The sequence below is a fragment of the Pongo pygmaeus genome, chromosome 4 (genome assembly GCF_028885625.2).
Source record: "Pongo pygmaeus isolate AG05252 chromosome 4, NHGRI_mPonPyg2-v2.0_pri, whole genome shotgun sequence".
Classification (NCBI taxonomy): domain Eukaryota; kingdom Metazoa; phylum Chordata; class Mammalia; order Primates; family Hominidae; genus Pongo; species Pongo pygmaeus.
Genome location: NC_072377.2, coordinates 79,228,858 through 79,249,575, shown reverse-complemented (window position 1 = coordinate 79,249,575; position 20,718 = coordinate 79,228,858). Strand labels below are relative to the sequence as shown.

Below are 20,718 nucleotides of genomic sequence, written 5' to 3'. Positions count from 1 at the left end.
GTCATATTTCAAGCCTTCTTCCAAATACTTCAAGCCACTCCAAAAGGACACAGTATAATAATAAAACATGTATAAAGCAAGCCATTATCTAATAAAGGGAAATAAATGCAATTGTCTCTTTCTGGAATGTCCACTCTTTAGGACCCAGTGTGACAGCAGCCCTTAGCCACCATTCTGTCTTCCCAGAGAAAAACAATAAGATAGTAGTAAACACTCTTGGACAGATACTATTTATTCATTTACATGTCAACAAATGACTCTCCGTATCTACTGTGTGCCAGGCCATACACTTCATACTTGGAATTCAGAGATAAGTGAAAGATAGCCCAGGATCTCTTGGGGCCTACAATCTGGTAGGGAGAAACCAACATCGGGGGCCATGCGAAGAATGTTTCAGGGTCTTTGTAGAGAAACAGGAGCAAAAAATAGTGACTGATCAATTTTTCCAGAGGGCAAGGAACACTTTTCTGAAGGTGGCCCTTGAGCTGTGTTAAAAGATGAGTGATTATGTAGGTGGGAGAGAGAAAAGGGGCATTCAGGAAGCATATTCTGGGCAGAGGGAACAATGGAGCACAGATGCCAGAAAGGAGAAACAGCTTGGTCTGTTCAGGAAACCCTGAATGCCAAGCCAGTGTTTAGAGTGCATCACGGACAGTGATATATACGAGCTAGCTTGTATTGGCTTGCAAGAGCTGTTAAAGTTTCAGGAATTTTGTGAACTGGCTGACATCACATAACTTGAAATCTGTCATGGTGGGAGCATTTACACCACAGAAATAATCATACACTAAAAATCACTCCCTTTTCCTACTCATTCCACTGCTAAATCTTGGAGACAGTTGAGAGCTTTTGAAAACTGCTTTTTTTTTTTTTTTTTTTGACATGAGAGTGCTATTATGGGAACACTTTATAGCTAATCTGTAAAAAATGCATAAGATGGTTTAGAGCAGGGAAAACTGACACATCAGTTGGAAAGTCAGAGTTTAGACAACTGATAAGGGCTTGACCAAAGAGATGGAAACAAATGGATATTTTCATTTTCAAGAGGCCCTACAAGAGTAGACAGAATTCAGTAACAGATACAGGGTTGGCAGAGGTAGCAGTGGATAAAAGGTGGATGAGTTAAAAAGTAGTAAATAAATACATTTGTTAATGAGGGCAGAAAAAATATCTCCTATTAATTGCTACATCTCTCTTGCCTTTAACTTACAGCCTTCTTACATATCTGCCTATAACCACTGTCTACATTTTCTTAGCACAAAGTTCCTTCTTAAGTTCTGTTATATGGCTTCCATTACCCATGTTGATGCTGAAACTTCTTACTCTAGAAGGCCACTTCTTCAGTGGGGACACTGACCTTGAGGATACCGCAAGTCCCATGCTAACTTTAAAATAAAACATTTCTGGTGGAGTGAATTAAATTTATAAATACTTCTTATAATGCTACTTTTCCTACTATCACAAAAGATTGAGGAAAGGTGTATAGCTCTATATTACAGGGACAATGTAAAGACTGATATTAAAAAAGAGACCTTTGAATTACATTGAAGAGAGGATTATACACATGCAAAGAAATTACTAGGCCTATGTCATTTGCTGTTTTATACTCTAATATGCATATATTCCAAACGCATAGCCCATCCTCCTTGAGACCTCCTAAACATGTTACGAATTTGAAGTGTCTCTGCATTATTCAAGTGAGGCAGGAAAAAGTTACTCTAAGGGATCTTTCTTTTTTATATTTTATTTGAATACAATTCTAATAATTTGACATTAATGCAGTAAAGGGTTAACCCAGTAGCTTCAGGTTACTCAAGCCCTGCACTTTTCAGAGAGGTGTCTTCAGGTACTGGCCCTTCCTTGACTAGCTCCTGGGAAATGACCTGAGCTCTTGGAATTTCCAGTTTGATAATAGTGTTTTAGTATGCCTGAGGCCTTGGGCTGCATTTTGTTAGTTTGACGAGATAGTTTATGCTGGAGTTTATCATGGAGAATGTCTGTTTTTGAATGGCTGAAGCACTGGGCCATGAGGTATCACTACACCTCTGGGGTCTTGAGACAGAACAGGTAAGGTCAGTCACATGGGTGATGCATGTCTATGTGACTGACTTCCAGTAAATACCGTAGACACCAAGGATTGGTTGAGCTTCCTTGGTTGGCAATATTGTGCACATGCTGTCACACATTTCTGGGAGAATTAAGCATGTCCCCATGTGACTCAACAAGGAAGAGGCACCAGGAAGCTTGTGACTGAACTGATACAGAAATACAAATATAAACTGCAAAGAACAAAGCCTAATATAACGAATTGACTTAGGGTTGGAGAGAAGAATTTAGGGAGTGGGGACACAAATATCACAGACTGGAAAACTGGTGACTTGTTTGGTGGTGTATTAGGGTTTTCTAGAGGGATAGAACTAATAATAGATGTATATATGAAGGGGAGTTTCTAAGGAAAATTGACTCACACAATCACAAGGTGAAGTCCCACACTAGGCTGTCTGCAAGCTGAGAAGCCAGGAAGCCAGTCTGAGTCCCAAAACCTCAAAAGCAGAGAAGCAGACAGTGCAGCCCTTCAGTCTGTGGCTGAAGGCCTGATAGTCCCTGGCAAATCACTGGTGTAAGTCCAAGAGTCCAAAAGCTGAAGAACTTGGAGTCTGATGTTCAAGGGCAGAAGACATGCAGCACAGGAGAAAGATGGAGGCCAGAAGACTTAGCCAGCGTAGTCCTTCCACGTTCCTCTGCCTGCTTTTATCCTAGCTATGCTGGCGGCTGATTAGATGGTGCCCAACCAGATTGAGGGTGGATCTGTCTCTTGAGCCCACTGACTCAAATGTTAATCTTCTTTGGCAATACCCTCACAGACACACCCAGGAACAATATTTTGCATCATTTAATCCACTCAAGTTGACACTCAATATTAACCATCACAAACGGTAACAAAATATTTGGTCAAACTGTCAACAGCTGTCTTTGGAAAGAAGACAAAATACTGATTGAGGCTGTAGCCTTAGGGGAAATGCTAGGAGAAAAACTAAAAATTTTGCATGGGATGGCTCTTTCTGGCTGTGTTCAGCAAGGTTCTAGAAGAAAAAAATGTATTTTTGTCTTGATTGAAATTAGCTAGCCTGCAGAGATGGAGGAAAATATCATCTGGTTAACGAAAGCCGTTTTTGCCATTTTTTTCTTTTTATTATAAAGGTCATATATGAATAAGAATATATAAAATATATATGTATAAAGAGTATTTTAAAAGTGAACATCCATGCAATCACCACCCAAGACAAGAAACAGAACATTGCCAGCATCCCAGAAGCACCAGGTGCCACTCCCCAATCACATTGCCTTACCTCTCCACAGAGGAAGTCATTATTCTGGTTCTGGGGACAGCAAAACACTTGCCACTTGCTTTTCTTTACAGTTTTATCTCATATATATAACTATATACCCTTAAAATAGTATAGTTGTTCAGTTTTTACTGTTTTAAACTTCATACAAATGGAATCATGCTGATGGCATCCTTCTGTGATTTGCTTCTTTTGCTCTGTGCTATGTCTGTGATATTCATCTATGTTGTGGTTAGCTATTTCCTTCATTTTCACCACTGTGTAGAATTCTATTGTTTTAATATAAATGCCATGGTAGAATTTAACCATTCTACCATTGCTGAATATTTGGTTCATTTCTAACTTTCGGATATTGCAGTGCTGCTATGAACATTAAAAAATTTTTTTCTTGGCCACCTTCCTGACTGGGAAGAACTTTCTTGTACACGCTTCCTAGGATACATGTTCAGTAGTTTTCCCAAGGCATTGTATTAGTTAGGGTCCTGACAGGGAAAAAAATAACTGCAATGAAAGATAACCTGCAAAGATGTATACTTCAGAGTGCAATTGCTAGGTTTTGAGCACGTTTATTTTTAAATTTACTGAAGGACAAATTTTTCCACAGTGATTGTTTTCAATGTAAGAGCTGACATCATCACCAAAACTTAGTATCACTAGATCATTTCATTTTTGCAAATAAGGTAAAGATGTAATGATACCTCCTTGTAGTTTTATTTTTTACTTCCCAAATATTAATATGGCTGGGAATATTTTCATGTTTCTTGGTCATCTGGATTTCCTTTCACTTGAAATGCCATATAAAGTCTTTTGTCCAAATTTCTATTGACTGTCTTTTTCTTATTGATACATAGGGATCATTTATATATTCTGGACACTAGTTTTTCACCAGTTATATATATTGCAAATATGGTGGTTCTTTATATTAGGTTTATATTAGGTTCACTAAGTAGGTGAGATTATGCATGCTTATTACCAGTTCTTGTAGTTTTGCTGTATTTTCTTCAAATGCCCCAAATCAAAATTATAATAAAAAGAAAATGGGTTGGATATAATAGACAAAACAGGTAGTAAAGAATGTGAAGAAAATTCTGGGCAGAGAAAACAAAAGTGAAGGCATAAGAGGGAGGAAGAGTGGAAAAGTAAGAAAACCATCTCTATTAGATCAATTAAAGCTTTAAATTTTATTTCAAATGATTAAATATTACTAAATGATAATATTCAACTACATAAATCCTTAAATGAAAATAATTTAGCATTTATTCTAATATTGAAGATAATAAAAATAAACCTAAGGCAAGACAGAAAATAATTCACTATGGTACTATTTACCTTTCAGTACATTAAATCAGTGTTTCATTGAACTTAAATTTGTACATAATTTACATAAGTAAATCACATGATCAAGAACCATAACACTACAACTTTGTATTTGCCATGGTGTATAATAACATCAGTCATGGGATTGGATGGGCATGCTAGCAGGCATTAAGCCTAATTTAAAGAATCTAGTAATTAAAAGTCAAGTTACCACTTTGTCAAAGTCTGTGAGTTCTTAATTAAGCTATTCCTAAAATATTATAATATACAAAATATATATTTAGATCATAAGCTAAAATATGAAAAGCAAGGGGAGAGAAAACAAAAATATAAGAGAAAAGATTTAGCTCCTTAAAGAAGTAACAGAAAATGGCTTCCAACTTCATGTTGCAATTAAATAATAATAATAACTATTATCATATTATTGAGACAGAGTCTCGCTCTTCAGGGTGGAGTGTAGTGGCAAGATCTTGGCTGACTTCAGCCTCGATCTCCCAGGTTCAAGTAGTTCTCCTGCCTCAGCCATCTGAACAGCTGGGATTACAGGCGTGTGCCACCAAGCCTGGCTAATTTTTTTTTTTTTTTTTTGTCGTTTTAGTAGAGACAGGGTCTCACCATGTTGGCCAGGCTGGTCTCAAACTCCTGACCTCAAGTGATCTGCCCACTCGGCCTCCCAAAGGGCTGGCATTACAGGTGTGAGCCATTGTGCCTTGCCTAACTAATTATTTTTTGAGAAGAACTCATTGATAGCACAAAAGTACTTGGAGAAACTACTTAAGCTAACTACTACTAAGCTGTCTTCTTTCACAAATATTAATAAAAATATTGATAGAAATGTAACTAAGATACGTAATGTGTTTTAATACACATTAATCTTTTGAATTACACATTTTCTCTTGAGGATTATAATAAAATGACGGTACAATTCATCCTTCTTTATAGATTTGTGGGAAGTACCAACATAATTGACAAGAAATGAAATACTGCCATTTAAAAGTCCTGTATTAAAATAAAACTACTTTGAATCATCTTAGACTAAATATTTTAAAAAGTGATTCAAGTGCTTATTCATAAGATAATGGAATTTTAAATAAGAAAAGCCAAATTAAAAATTATATTTTAGGCAAAAACCATTTTAACACAGATAATACTGTGATATTTATTTTCCTGAAGAAAACCACTTACGCTAGTTACATTAATACTCTTCACAGAACTTAAGATAAATTTTAATTATGAATGCTCATGAAGTATTTAAAGATACTAGGATCAATGCCAACAAAGTAGTTAAGTGCTGAAAAATTCTTATGATAATATAGGTATGTGTGAATCTTTGAGAGCCCTTACAAATGTTTTTATATTCAGTATAAAAATAATAAAAAAAATCACCTTCTTATCCCATTCCTAATTTCCCTTTTAAAAATTATCTCTTAACAGGATTAATTTCCAATTGATGTATAATGGAAGTAAAATTCTCATGGTTATAAAAAACATACACAGAATCAGTATATGTATCTTAGAAAAGCAAACATCATCTGAGGAAGGATCATTGCACTTGCCTTCACTAAATAAATCTGCAAACTTAAAATTAGAAAGAACAAATTCATTGATTATAAAATAACAAGTTTCAATTAAAAATTAATGATAAAATGTTCAATGTTTACTTAAAAAATATATCAAGGGTATGTTTGGGATTGTTTGGTTTTATTTTCTTTGATGTTGAGTACTTTGTCATCAATCCTGGCCTAGAACGAAAAGGAACACACAATTAAAATGCAGGAAGAGATTCTAGAACATAATTCATTTTTAATATTGATTACTTAATAATTTATAAAATAATCGCATTTTCATATTGTAGCCAGCTTTATTAAAGCTCAAATTAGCCATACCTTTTTGTTCTTGTTACAGCCTTCTGTACTCCACTTGAGCTACCTTTAGAGGAAAGAAAGTCAAGAAGTTCCATAATGAATAATATGAAATAATTAAAAAGTTGTATACAAATTTAAAAAGTTAAAACTTATTGATTAAAGATAACTTCCTTAGTACTATATAGTTCATATGTAAACACACCAAAAACTATAATTTCTTTGTAATTTACTAATTTTATTAGCATTACACTTAATTTTATTGGTGAAATTTGGGTAGAGTCAGCACTACCAAAAAAAAAATGAGTTAAAGAGGCTTTCTGGTTATGCAATTATAGTTAATTTACCATTGTGCCTTCATAAATGTTCTCTGAAGGAATTTCTTTTTTGATTAGATCACTCAGCTCCTTAAACCTTTGAGTTCATTCTGTGCTAAATCAAGATCAAACCAAAGTTTTCCCCAAATTCACAATCTATAGGCTTGAGTTAATTCTAACCTATGGCAATGTAACCAACATTTCCCTAAATGGCGGCATACACAAACTACCCATTTAACAGTATATGTTTCAGATTTAACAACAATCTCATTAATTTTAATAATACATATTCCTAGAAAATCATGCAGTTTAAAACGACTACACACTTACCAGTACTTCTGGAGCTTTCTTTGGGTTGATTAACTGGGTTAACTTTATCCTTTCTTAATTCTTGGATAAAACTTTTATTTAAGCAAACATCCACATGCACATTGAACAGGGTTAGATCTGAAGTGTTTTGTTCTACGTTACAAACAGGACAAACTAGAGCTTGGCCTGTTTTCACTTCATATAAGTAAGGCTGGCGGTATTCTTGTCTACTTAATGATCCAATATCTTCATTTTTCAATGAAACAGTACAAGAAGAATTCTGATGACAGTGTTCAATATTAAAAGACTTGCTTGGGAGACTAGAACATTCTTCCTTGCTATGCTTATTACTTAAAGCATCTGTGCTTTCTGCTTTAGATGAGTCATCTATAGTATCTACTAAAGCTACACAATCTACTGAAGATATTTCTTTAATTTTTGGATGGGCTTCATAATCTTGCTTCTCATAAAGTGAAGCAGCAGGAACATTTTCTTTCTTGTTAACTTTGGTAGCAGAAACATGTGAACACGAGAACATTTTAAAGTTTTCACTGATTGAAGGTCCATCAAGACATTCATCTACATGTTTATTCAAGGCTTCCAGACTGATGCACCCTTGTGCCCTAAAGCAAACAGGACAGGTAAATATCTGACAGTCATCTGAATTCTCTGATATTTCCAAATTCTCATTCATCTTCTTCTTTAAAACTTGGAATGGTTGTGATGTCTGGAAACTTTGTTTATTCACGGCTTCACATTTAAATGTATCTTGGTGACTCCATTTCCTTTCTGATCGTTTTTTATCAAAGAAACTCTTCTTATGAGACATTTCTAGAGGTTTTACAAACTTATCTTTGTCAGTTTTCTCTAGTATACACTCAGTGGCTGACAGGGCTTGGTTTCCAGCCTGTAAAAAGCCAATAATGCTCCTTTGTTGGTGTTTCCTGTCTTCTTCATTGGGAAAACTAGATATCCGAACACCTAAATTAAACCAATCACAATCAACTTCAAATTGAACAAAGCCAATTCACTCACAATGCATAAAAACATTTTGTCTAGTGCTATGACATATACAAAAGGTTGGCTAGAGAGAAACAATAAGTAACATTTCAAAGCTGGTATTATAAGTATAAATTTACCTTCCTTTATAAAAGAATATCATTAAATATTAACTATCTATTTGGAGTTAGTATAATGATGTAGGATTTTAATTCATATGTGACACATAATACCATTAAATTAATACCAGTAACTAACTGGAGTCAACTATACAGACTCTTTAGCTCTTTTTTTTCTAATAGACTTTATTTTTTAGAGGAATTTTAGGTTCACAGCAAAATTGAGCAGAAGGTACAATGAGTTCCCATAGATCCCCTTTCCCTACACATGCACACCCCTCCACCCCAACTATCGACATGTGGCACCAGAGTGGTACATTTGTTACAATCTATAAACCTACACTGCCACAACATTGTCACTCAAAGTCCATAGTTTACACAGGGTTCACCCTTGGAATACATTCTGGGCCCTGGACAAATTTATAATGACGTGTCATTATAGAATCATACAGAATCATTTCATTGCCCTAAAATTCCTGTGTTTTGCCTATTTATCCCTCCTTCCCCTCTTAACTCCTGACAATCAATTATTTTTTATGGTACTCATATTTGCCTTTTCCAGAATCTCATATGGTTGGAATCATACAGTATTTAGCTTTTTCAGACTGGCTTCTTTTACTTAACATTATGCAGTTAAATTTCATTCATGTCTTTTCATGAATTGATTATTTATTTATTTTCTGTGCTGAATATTATTCCACTGTCTGTATGTACCACAGTTTATTTAACCATTCACGTACCGAAGGACATCTTGCTTGCTTCAAAGTTTTGGCAATTATGAATTAAGCTTCTACAGATATCTGCGCTCTTGGGCTTTTTTTTTTTTTTTTTCTTTCTGAGGTGGAGTTTCACTCTTGTTGCCCAGGCTGGAGTGCAACAGCGTGATCTCAGCTCACTGCAACCTCCACTTCCCGGGTTCAAGCGATTCTCCTGCCTCAGCCTCTCGAGTAGCTGGGATTACAGGTGCCCGCCACCATGTCCAGCTAATTTTTTGTAGTTTTTGTAGAGATGGGGTTTCACTATCTTGGCCAGGCTGGTCTCAAACTCCTGACCTCATGCAATCCACCTGCCTTGGCCTCCCAAAGTGTTGAGATTACAGGTGTGAGCCACCGTGCCCAGCCTGGCTCTTTTAATTAACACTTTATTCAGTTGATTTCAGTGTGTGCTGTATCTTTCATAAATAAAATTATGGCTAATGACCCACTCCTTACTAGTAAAATGTGCATTTGGTGTGGTGATCCATATATACACTTTCAACCAGTTCACTTTGGAAACATGGCTTGTTAGTTTTTACCATGTAATGGCTGGAGATGTGATTTCACAATGTCACAATCTTTCATCTGTAATTCCAAAATCCAAAAAGTTCTGAAAATTGTAAGCAACAAGTGATACCTGATGACTAAATTAATGTCATCAGTCTTTACAGTCTCTGAATATTTTGTTTTGCTACAGAAATATTAATGTGTTTGAACAGGGGGTGTTGCCCCAGATCCACAAAGAAGTATTACAACATAACATACTCTACATGCACTGAATTTGCTTTCTAAAATCTGAAAAGTTTTGAATTTTGAAACATACCTGGCCACAAGAATTTCATTAAGTTATAAGGAAAAGAACAACTTTAACTGGCTCTTACTGGAATTAAACTAATGATCACGGCTTCACACATCAGGGTCTAATAATTAAGACAAATGGCAGCGGCAAAGGAAGAACTTGCTAAACAGGTTTAAGAAATAAAATGAAGGCGAGAATACAGGTGCTCATTGACTTACAATAGGATTGTAACCAGATAAACCCACTGTAAATTGAAAACATAATAAGTCAACTTACAATACTTTCAATTTATGATGGGTTTATCGGGATGTAACCACCTTGTAAGTCAAGAGTGTACTGAAAGCATACAGCTTTCCCACCATTGCAAAGTTGAAAAATCATTAAGTTGAACCATTGTTAAGTTGGGGGCCCCCTGTATTCCCAAAGTTGATTATTTGGGAAAATCTAGCAGATTTAAGGAAAAGCAAAAAAATAAAAAAGTCATACCCATAAGTCTTAATCTCAAGGGATGTGGAAAATCAGCATCAATTTCTGTTTTTAGCAATTCCTTAGCAATGGCAAATATTTCTTCTGCAGTAGAAACAACAGATGAAACTGTAGATGCACGAGTTTTTACTTCAAAATTCACATTCTTCAACTTAATGGTAACAGTTCTACCCTATAACATATACAATATGTTATTTATTTATTTATGAGACAGGGTCTCTCTCTGTTGTCCATGCTGGAGTGCGCTGGCACAGCTGTAGCTCACTGCAGCCTTCAACTTCTGGGCTCAAGCGATCCTCTTGCCTCAGCCTCCTGAGTAGCTAAGATTACAAGTGCGTGCCACTACACCGGCTAATTTTTTTATTTTTTTATAGAATCGGAGTCTCACTATTTTACCCAGGCTAGTCTCAAATTCCTGGCCCCAAGCAATCCTGGCCTCCCAAAGTGCTGGGATTATAGGCATGAGCTACCGCACCCAACCAGAATACATTATTCTGTATGACTTCCTAACTTCTAGAAAAAAGTCATTTACATGTTAGAAAAATTCAGAAAGGTTTACAGACATAAGAATATGCAAGTATAACCAATTATTTATAAAACATGGTGATAAAAATATCATAAAGAATAAGAGGCCGGGTGCAGTGGCTCACGCCTGTAATCCCAGCACTTTGGGTGGGCGGATCATGAGGTCAGGAGTTCAAGACCAGCCTGGCCAACATGGTGAAACCCTGTCTCTAATAAAAATACAAAAATTAGCTGAGCGTGATGGCAGGCACCTGTAATCCCAGCGACTGGGGAGGCTGAGGCAGGAGAATAGTTTGAAGCCGGAAGGTGGAGGATGCATTGAGCCGAGATCACACCATTGCACTCCAGCCTGGGTGACAGGGCAAGACTGTCTCAGAAAAAAAAAGAATAATTAAAATACCATTTTAGCCAAAAACTTTTACTTCCCTTTCCAAACATAAGCTGAAATCCCATTTTATTTTGTTTTTGAGATGGGGGTCCCGCTCTATTGCCCAGGCTGGAGTACAGTGGCATGATTGTGGCTCACTGCAGCTTTGACCTCCCAGGCTCATGCTATCCTCCTACCTCAGCCTCCCAAGTAGCTGGGACTACACACTCGTGCCACCATGCCCAGCTAATTTTTACATTTTCTTTGTAGAGACATGATTTTGCTATGTTGTCCAGGCTGGTCTTGAACTCCTGGGCTCAAGCAATCCTCTGGCCTCAGCTTCCCAATGTACTGGGATTACAGGCATGAGCCACTATGACTGACCTAAAATCCCATTTTAGCCAGTAATTTTTATTCCCCTTCCCAACTGAATTTTCTTGTTTTTTGTTTTGTTTTGTTTTAGACAGAGTCTCACTCTGTCGCCCAGGCTGGAGTGCAGTGGTGGGATCTTGGCTCACTGCAGCCTCTGCCTCCCGGGTTCAAGTGGTTCTCCAGCCTCAGCCTCCAGAGTAGCTGGGATTACAGGTGTCCGCCACCATTTTTAGTAGACATGGGGTTTCACCATGTTGGCCAGGCTGGTCTCAAAACTCCTGACCTCAGGTGATCCCCCTGCCTCGGCCTCCCAAGTAGCTGGGATTACAGGAATGAGCCACTGTGCCTGGCCCCGCAACTGAATTTTTAAAGGACCATTACAAGAGGGAAAGGTTAAATGATCACTTTTATTTTTACTGAATCTCTTTTGGAGGTTGGTTAATTACCTACAAAGGAAGGAAAAAAATCTTTCTAAAAGTGTCTCACTGAAAAGGACTTATGAATAGCTCACACTTATTGTGTGCCTTCTGCATTGCCAGATGCTATGCCAAACAATTTAAATGTAAGAATTCCCTTTACACTTAAGTGTTTTATGAGTGCAGGGTTTCAGTGGAGACAATGAAACAGTTCTAGAGATGGGTGGTGATGATGGTTATAAAACAATATGAACTGTACACTTAAAAATGGTTAAAATGTAAATTTTATGTTATGTATATTTTAGTATCCCCTGGAGGAGGAAGTTAATTCCTGCTCTCTCTCATCTGAGGGTAGTTAGATTTACTGAGTTACTTCCAAAGGGAAAAACACTAACTTCACAGTGGAGAAGCCTAGCAAACACTAACCAAGTGATGAAGGTTAATATCATCCATGACATCATGTGGCTATTATATACCCCATGATAGGATGTTATGAGAAGGGCACTTCCTCTTTGTGACACTCTTTCTAAAAATCCATAACCCTGATCTAATAATAAGAAAATCATCAGACAAACCCAGATTGGGTGACATTCTGCAGAATACCTGTATAGTACTACCCAAGACTGTCAAGGTCATGAAAAAGAAGGAAAAACTAAGAAACTATCACAGACCAGGAAACTGGAGAGACATGACAGCTAAATGCAATGTAGTCCCCTGGACTGAATTCTGGAAGGCAGAGACGACATTAATGGAAAAATAAGTAAACTCCAAATAAAGTCTGGGGTTGAGTTAATAATTGACAATGTATTAAATGTCAGTTTCTTATTTTTGACAAATGTACTCTGGTAATATGTTAATAATGGAGGAAACCAGGTGAGGAGTATGCTGAAATTCTATTATTTTTGTGACTTTTCTGGAAATCTAAAATGATCCTAAAATTAAATGTTTATTTAAATATTTTTTAAAAAGAAAATTCTTTAAACTCAAGGTATGATAGAGAAAGATACTCATCAGATATTCCACTCTTTGTAGTAATTTTTTTAAAACAAATTTTTTACTGATTAGCATAATAGTTTTACTGATGCATTATATGAACATAGTAAATTATCACATGTACCTCATAGTTTTGATCTTTGTAAAGATCAAATAAGTGTACTTGGGATATCTATCACCTTAAATATTTGTATTTTCTTTATGCTAGAAACATTCAAATTATTCTCTTCTAGCTATTCTGATATGTAACAGAGATTACTGTACACTATAGTCACCTTACTGATCTGTTGAACACTAGGTCTTATTTCTTCTATCAAACTAGATATTTGTACCTGTGTATCATTTTAAAATACCTTTTTATTACGCTTTGTACTGACTCTACCTCTGGTTTGAGAGTGTTGGGAAAACACTAAATATAAATTGTTGCGAGTGAAGATTATAAAATAGCAAGTTCAAAGCCTTATAGGTTTTGTTGTCCTGTGTTAAGCAACCTGGATTACAACCTTGAAACAAAATGCCTATTTTAGAAGGTCATTGTCTAAGTAAGAAAAACATTAAAGGATGATTGGAAAGACATTTGTAATATGTGAATACAATTCTCTGGAAATCCTTTCTTTTGCCTTATTCTCTAATGCCAGTGTAACTTTGGTTTTAACTTATTCAAATGTATTCCTGAGGCACAGAAGTAAAGTCCTCTGAATTATACTGAACCACTCTATCCTCATAAGGTGCTTCTTCATAGAATCACCTCATCACAGACTCCAGAATTGGATTTGTATCTGACTGTTGGGGATAGAAATACACTATTCTGACGTTTATTAACTTGTATTCATCTTTAAGAAATGTGTAATCTAACTCTAGCTTTTAAGGTAGCATTTTACTATCAAAAAACTTAAAAACTAAGGACACCATATCAAAATAAAGCACCTTAAGTCTTTGTTTCTGTAGATCCTGAGCAAGCTCACTGCAAAGTTCTTGACATAGGCTGTATTGTTCTTCCGCTTTATTTATCTCACTGAATGTCCTAGAAAGACAAGAATAATTTTGGCGCACAAAGTAAACTATAATCCAGGATAATTTGGAAATGGTATGCAAATTTATATGGCTAGCATTAAGTTATATTTTTCTGTAGTACAAAATAAAGTTTTCAGATGAACTAAAATTTAATTAAGTAAAAACATCTAAGATCTATATAAATAATGGAAACCCACCTAAACAGGAAAGCTTGATTAGCTAAGAAACAATTTTATGCTCTTGCTCTATTATATCACAAAAAAGATAATTAAAATTACCAACAGATAATGGTAACGCCTCCAGAACTTAAAACAGATTAGGGTATATGTATATATAGACTTTATTACACAAGATTATCTTAAGAAAGTCCAAATGAGAACATCATTCCAATTACTGCACATGGATTTTATGGATGAGAAACATCTTTAAGTAGATTTAAGGGGTTGGCTCATGGAACCTAGGCAGAGTTGTTTAATGGACAGCTGAAAATAGAAGGCTGATAAGATTAAATGTAGGTATTTTGAATTCATCTGCAAAAGAGTGTTGAAAGAAGTTGACAAGTGATATTAACTTAAAAGAGGATAATACAAAGAGACCAGAATGATGAGTATGGACCCCAAGCAAGTGACTCTTCAGTAAAGAGTCCCCTTTCTACTTCTAACCTTATCCTCAGCTACTCAGTTCTCTTGCCTAGTGGCAAACAATGTGTCAGCTTCTTATTCTTAGGAATTCCTTAGAAATATTCCACGTATACGGGCGCCTGTAGTCCCAGGTACTCGGGAAGCTGAAGCAGGAGAATGGCGAGAACCCAGGAGGCAGAGCTTGCAGTGAGCCGAGATCGCACCACTGCACTCCAGCCTGGGCGACAGAGCGAGACTCCGTCTCAAAAAAAAAAAAAAAAAAAGAAATATTCCACTTACGTATATATATGTGTGTGTATGTGTGTGTACATAAAATAAGTAAACAAGAAGACATTTTCCTCTCATTTTTTATATAAACAGTAGAATTTTAGATACATTGTGTAGTACCCTACTTTTCTCAATTTATCATGGTGAGAGTTCCCCATGAGTAAGTGATTTCCTCATTTTTATATAGCAGCATAATATTCTAATTTAATGATGTAAGGTAATTTAACCAATTCTCTATTCATGGATATTACAGTTTTTTTCTATCATAAAAAATGCAGTAAGTAACCCTGTATATACGTAAAATGACATGTGACTATATCTGTGGAATTAATTCTTAGTAAAAGAATTATGGCATCAAAGTACACGTGTATCTGTGATTTTGATACATATTATGAAATTTCTTACCCCCTGCGGTAGGCTAGATAATGGTCGCTAAAGATGTCCACATCCTAATCCCTGGAATCTGTGAACCTAGTATCTTACATGACAAAAGGGATTTAGCAGATGTGATTAAATTCTGACGGAGAGAGATTACTCTGAAATGTCCAGCTGTGCCCAATGTAATCCCAAGGGTCCTTGTAAGAAGGAGGCAGGAGGGTTGGAGTCAGAGAAAGAAGTTGCTGAGGCTATGAGCCAACGATTCTATGGCCTCTAGAAGCTTTTCATAAAGAAATGGACTCTCTCCCAGAGCTTCTAGAAGAAATGGAACTCTACCAACACATTAACTTTAGAACCGCTGACTTTCAGAATGATAGAGCATAAATTTCTTTTGTTTTAAGCCACTAAATTTGTAGAAATTTGTTTTAATAGCAATAAAAAAACCTAATGTACTCCCTCTAAAGTTTACACATTTTACACTCCTACAGTCTTGCCAATAGAGTATGTTAGAATCTTTGCCAACCTGATTAGTGAAAGAAAGGTATCTGAGAGAACTTTCAATCTGTATTTCTTTAATTATAAATGAAAATGGTAGTAGTTTCACTTGTTTTAAGAGCCATTTGTATTTCCTTTTCTGTTAATTAATTAGAACTTTGTTCATTTTTTCTGTTGGCTTAGTGTTCCTTTTTTATTGATTATGAGTTCTTTTTATATTAGAGAAGTTAGTTAGTTTGTGATATAAATTGCAACCTCCTTTCCTCCAACTTCATACCAAATTTGATGTTATATTGCCCATTTTAAAAAGCCAAGGGGATAAAGTTTCCAGAAAAAAAAAGTGGAGAACACATTCCTGTACATCAAACAGTGTTCCCAATGGCAGAGAAATTTATCAAATACGGCAATACTATTTTGCTTTTGGATGTTTTTTTTTCTCTCTCTCTTTGATTGCTTTCATATGGACCAAAACCTAAAATAGCAATTTTTATCAAAGCCATTTATTATGTTGTCTTGTAAAAGTTATTCAGCTTTTCTGACCACAAATAATATATGTGAAATATGAACACGACCTTGTACTAGGTCAGTGTTTTGTTTTGTCTTGTTTTGATTTTGAGACAGAGTCTCACTCTGTCACCTAGGCTGGAGTGGAGTGGTGCCATCTCAGCTTACCGCAAACTCCACCTCCTGGGTTCAATTCTTGTGCCTCAGCCACCCGAGTAGCTGGGATTAAAGTTTAAGCGACCACGCTGGGCTGATTTTTGTATTTTTAGTAGAGACAGGGTTTTGCCATGTTGGCCAGGCTGGTCTCGAACTCCTGACCTCAAGTGATCTGCCCACCTCAGCCTTCCAAAATGCTGGGATTACGGGCGTGAGCCACCTTGCTGGGCCCTAGGTCAGTGTTTCTTAAATGTCTCAGTGGAAACTTGCTGCTTTGAGGAGATAATTGAGGGACGTTTCAAACAATGACTTATTTCCCCAAATGGTAAGTTTCCATCATTATTTCATTTGGTTTTCAAACAGGATTGCAAACCACTAAACTAGATCATCTTTAAGCTCTCTTTTATCAGTAATATTTTACTGTTTGATTAAGCTTCTGCTTAATCACCAATATTGAAAGAATTTTAGGAAGAATTCCCATTGTTACTTCTTAAATTTCCGAAGTAAATACTCAATTGTCCTTATAAACAAGCTAGAAATTAAGATATGAAATTCTGAAATGCTTAGTTTTCACTAGGTAGGATTAAAACCAACATTAAAAAATAGCTGAAGTTAATTTTTGAGATTATAGCAACTGAAAATAATAGTCTTATACTAAGGCATTTATTGCAGGGAGTGTAAACTACTAAAAATTGTTATAGTAATTTGCGAATAGATTTCTTATTTCAGTGATATTTACTAAAAATTAATTCAATATTAGTTTAAGATAACATGAATTATGCACAATTAACAATAAATAATAAAACATTACCTCTCAACGCTCATACTTTTCCTCTCTCCATCCCTTGAAATGAAAAAAAAAAAGGTCTTTATTTTTCAAAGACTGAGTTTTTAGTTAACCAAGAGGATTTAACATTATCAATTACCTTTTAGAGATCTCAAATTTTTTATTAAAATTTATACATCACGAAAAACAGTTTTTTATCTAAAAACAAATCACCAAAGAACATAGATAGGTAAGATGCTAATATGATTATGAATCAAGTCTATATCTATTGAAGAGAACAAACTTGAAAATAGGTAGATATTAGAAATTGCTTCTATTAAAAACCTGACTATCAAAAACCACAACTTATAAAAAATAGGAAGTGATAGTGTAATATCTTCCAGTTATAAAATATAATTAAATGTTAAATAATTTAAAATCAGTTACCTAGTTTTTGGTTTAGTATATTAACTTCTTTCTCCCATAGCCTATTCATTATTCATTTATACCACTCTATAGAACCTCAGTCAGAATTTGGTACACAGCTATAGGATGAAGATTGGGAATCTGAATCACCTAGTTTGGCTGTATTCTCGTTGCTCTGACAGGATTAGTTAAAACCAAAAAGTTGAAATGACATGTAGAGTACTCATTTTCCAAATATTTAGTGAATCTATTATGATTCAAGCACTGTTCTAGAACTTGAGGATATAGTAATGAAGGAAATAGACCAAGTACTTGCCCTCAGGAAACTTATATATTGGAGAGAGACAGATAACAAATATAGTAGTAAATATGGAATGGGTTAGAAGGGGAGAAGTACTCAGATTAAAAAGCAAAGCAGAATAGGGGAATAGAGAATATGGACAGAGGGAAAGGCAGGCTTGGTATTTGTTATTATAAATTACCTATGAATTGCATGTAAAAGCTTTACCTGGATCTCTAAATACCACAAGTTAATATACGTTATGTTACATCAGAACTATATTGTTTTCAAGCACTATGGAAATAAAAAAATTTTTGGATTAAAAATAAAGTTTTATTTCCTGCTATCTTCAAATATAATTATTTATAGTGCTGTGATATCTTCATCTTTCATTATGCCCACTGAAGATCAAAGTCAGCTAACTGTGGACTCAAAAGATTGAAGAGCAGGAAGAGATGAGAAAAGCAATACAACAAGCCTTGCAATCTCTGTAAAATTTAGTAGGCTTAATTGGTCCATCAATTTTATATGCATCCTCATTGATTTTTATTGTTGTCCTTTAGTTTAAATACAAGAATATAAAGGAGTCATTTTGAGGACAGGCTGACAAGGTGATGACAAAATTGTAAAAATAGTGCCCAGAGTTGACTTCCACGATTCCAGTCTTTTAAAATTTCCTTCTTTTCACCTACTATCCCACAACAATTTACCTTCTACCTCTAGTGTTCCTCTTTTTAAGACCTAGATGAAAGAGTGGCAGGGAAGAAAACCCAGGGTATTTCCTCCAGCTGTTCCCTCTTCCAGCCTTTGCACGGCTGGCTCCCTCAGGTCTCTCCGCCTTTGGATGATGGTTGCTAACCCTCACACTTACCCCCTAGTCATTTTCTATACCCTCACTCTGCTTTACTTTCTTCATTTGTTTATTTGGTTATTTTCTATCTCTCACACTAGTCTGTAAACTCTATGAGGGCAGGAATTTGTCCTATTTGCTGCTGTTATCCACAGTGCCTAGAATAGTACCTAACACAAAGTAAAGTAGTCAGTACTGAATGAATGAATCCGGAAAAGAAAAGAAATGTAGTTTAAGGCTTTCAAAGAATCATTACATCTCCTTCCTTAAAGGGTGAATTATGGAATACGGCCATCTTTCTTTCCACAACAACCTGACTACTGGCATTTCTCTTAGGTTCTGAACAAAGAACAAGGTAGGGATAAAAAAGAAACTAACTATCATTCCTCTTGTCTCTCTACCCAACTGCTGACACCATAACCTAGGAGTGATTCTTTATTCTTCTTTTCTTTCCTCCTACATCCAATCTGTTGACTCTAATTCAAACATTATATTTTGAATTAAACTAGCCTAAAAGAATTTTAAAACATGTTATCCATATAGCCTCATTTCAATTATTAAAACTGATATTGCAGCAAATGCTAAAGAAAAAGCAGAATGACAATACATATAGATACCTTGTCAGGTGTGTTGAACCTAGACCCAAGGAGATATGAAGGAAATAATGCCAAGATGTTTCAGAGAAAAGGAGAGAAAGCAATGCCCTCTGTTGGTAAAGTTCTGTACATGTAATAATTCCAAGGGCCTTTAACATTTTCTCTGTAACTTTTCCTATTCCAGAAACCTAGAAAAGAATCAATATTTATTATTAACAGATTTTAAAGTGAAGCTAAAAATTGAGATTACAACCTCATTACACTTTTTTTTTTTTTTTTTGAGATGGAGTCTCACTCTTGTTGCCCAAGCTGGAGTACAGTGGTGCCAAGTTGGCTCACCGCAACCTCCACCTCCTGGGTTGTTCAAGTGATTCTCCTGCCTTAGCCTCCTGAGTAGCTGGGATTACAGACATGCGCCACCATACCCGGCTAATTTTGTATTTTTAGTAGAGATGGGGTTTCTTCATGTTGGTCAGGCTGGTCTCGAACTCCTGACCTCAGGTGATCCGCCCACCCTGGCCTCCCAAAGTGCTCATTATATCTTTTATCATCGATAAAAGGTATGAATAATGTGACTATCTTCATAAGTCATGCAAGAAAACTGCTTTAATTACTTTTTGACCACATTTACTAAACTAGCGTTTCATGGAATTTCAAAAGGCATTAAAAAAGGAGTGCTGTTGTCATATAAACTTGGGGAATAGTGAGATTAACAAATTTAAGTGAAACTTTTTATTCCAAGATTTATGAATTTTTAATATATTAATATGCATAGTAACACATCAATGGTACACTCCAAAGGTATCTGACCCCAGAACCTTTTTAAAGGGAATATCTATCCATACTTGAAAAACATTTTGGAAAACACTGCTTTGCAGCTACTCCTTACATATACTAGTCAGTAATCATTACATATTACATACTGAGCATTGAAAAATATTTAAATTCATTCATACATTATGTTGAATGAGAAAAGCAAGTCCTAGAACATCATATACAGTAGTGCATAGTGCAATTACTGAAAAAAAAGTGTATATATGCAGAAAAATCTAGAAGCTCTAAAAAATAATAAAGTATACACTTTCTGGAACCCCTGAGGGATAATTTTACCATTTTAAAAATGGCAAAATATTTTGGTTTATTCTCTGTCAAAAACAATTAAAATTCTAAATCTCTTTGAAGCATCATGCCCATTAATCTAGTAGCAATCTGGACTTTAGAACTAAGATAGCACTAAGTTACAGATGAAAGAACTGTTAGAAATATTCTTTTAATTTCCCTTCTCCTTGGCAGGAGTTCACTTAAAAATCTGTGATTATTACTTTCTTAAAAGTTTATAGCAAATAAGCTAAATCTCACTTT

General features: G+C 35.5%; 1 protein-coding gene across 8 annotated transcripts in view; it reads right to left on the bottom strand.

The window, feature by feature from the left end:
* Positions 1-2,000: 2,000 nt before the first annotated feature.
* Positions 2,001-20,718, bottom strand: part of POLK (DNA polymerase kappa) — a 91,046-nt gene continuing 72,328 nt past the window's right edge. For 5 of the 8 annotated variants that reach the window (XM_054488535.2, XM_054488540.2, XM_054488541.2 and 2 more), the window contains 7 exons: positions 19,378-19,544; positions 17,250-17,282; positions 13,911-14,007; positions 10,311-10,482; positions 7,174-8,133; positions 6,551-6,593; positions 2,001-6,406 (listed from right to left, as the gene is read on the bottom strand). In XM_054488535.2, coding sequence (XP_054344510.1) covers positions 6,322-6,406; positions 6,551-6,593; positions 7,174-8,133; positions 10,311-10,482; positions 13,911-14,007; positions 17,250-17,282; positions 19,378-19,544 — 1,557 coding nt within the window. In that variant the 3' untranslated portion in view covers positions 2,001-6,321. Of the gene's footprint in view, positions 6,407-6,550; positions 6,594-7,169; positions 8,134-10,310; positions 10,483-13,910; positions 14,008-17,249; positions 17,283-19,377; positions 19,545-20,718 lie in introns of all 8 variants that reach the window. The other 3 variants (XM_054488534.2, XM_063664907.1, XM_054488532.2) reach the window with 1 other exon arrangement.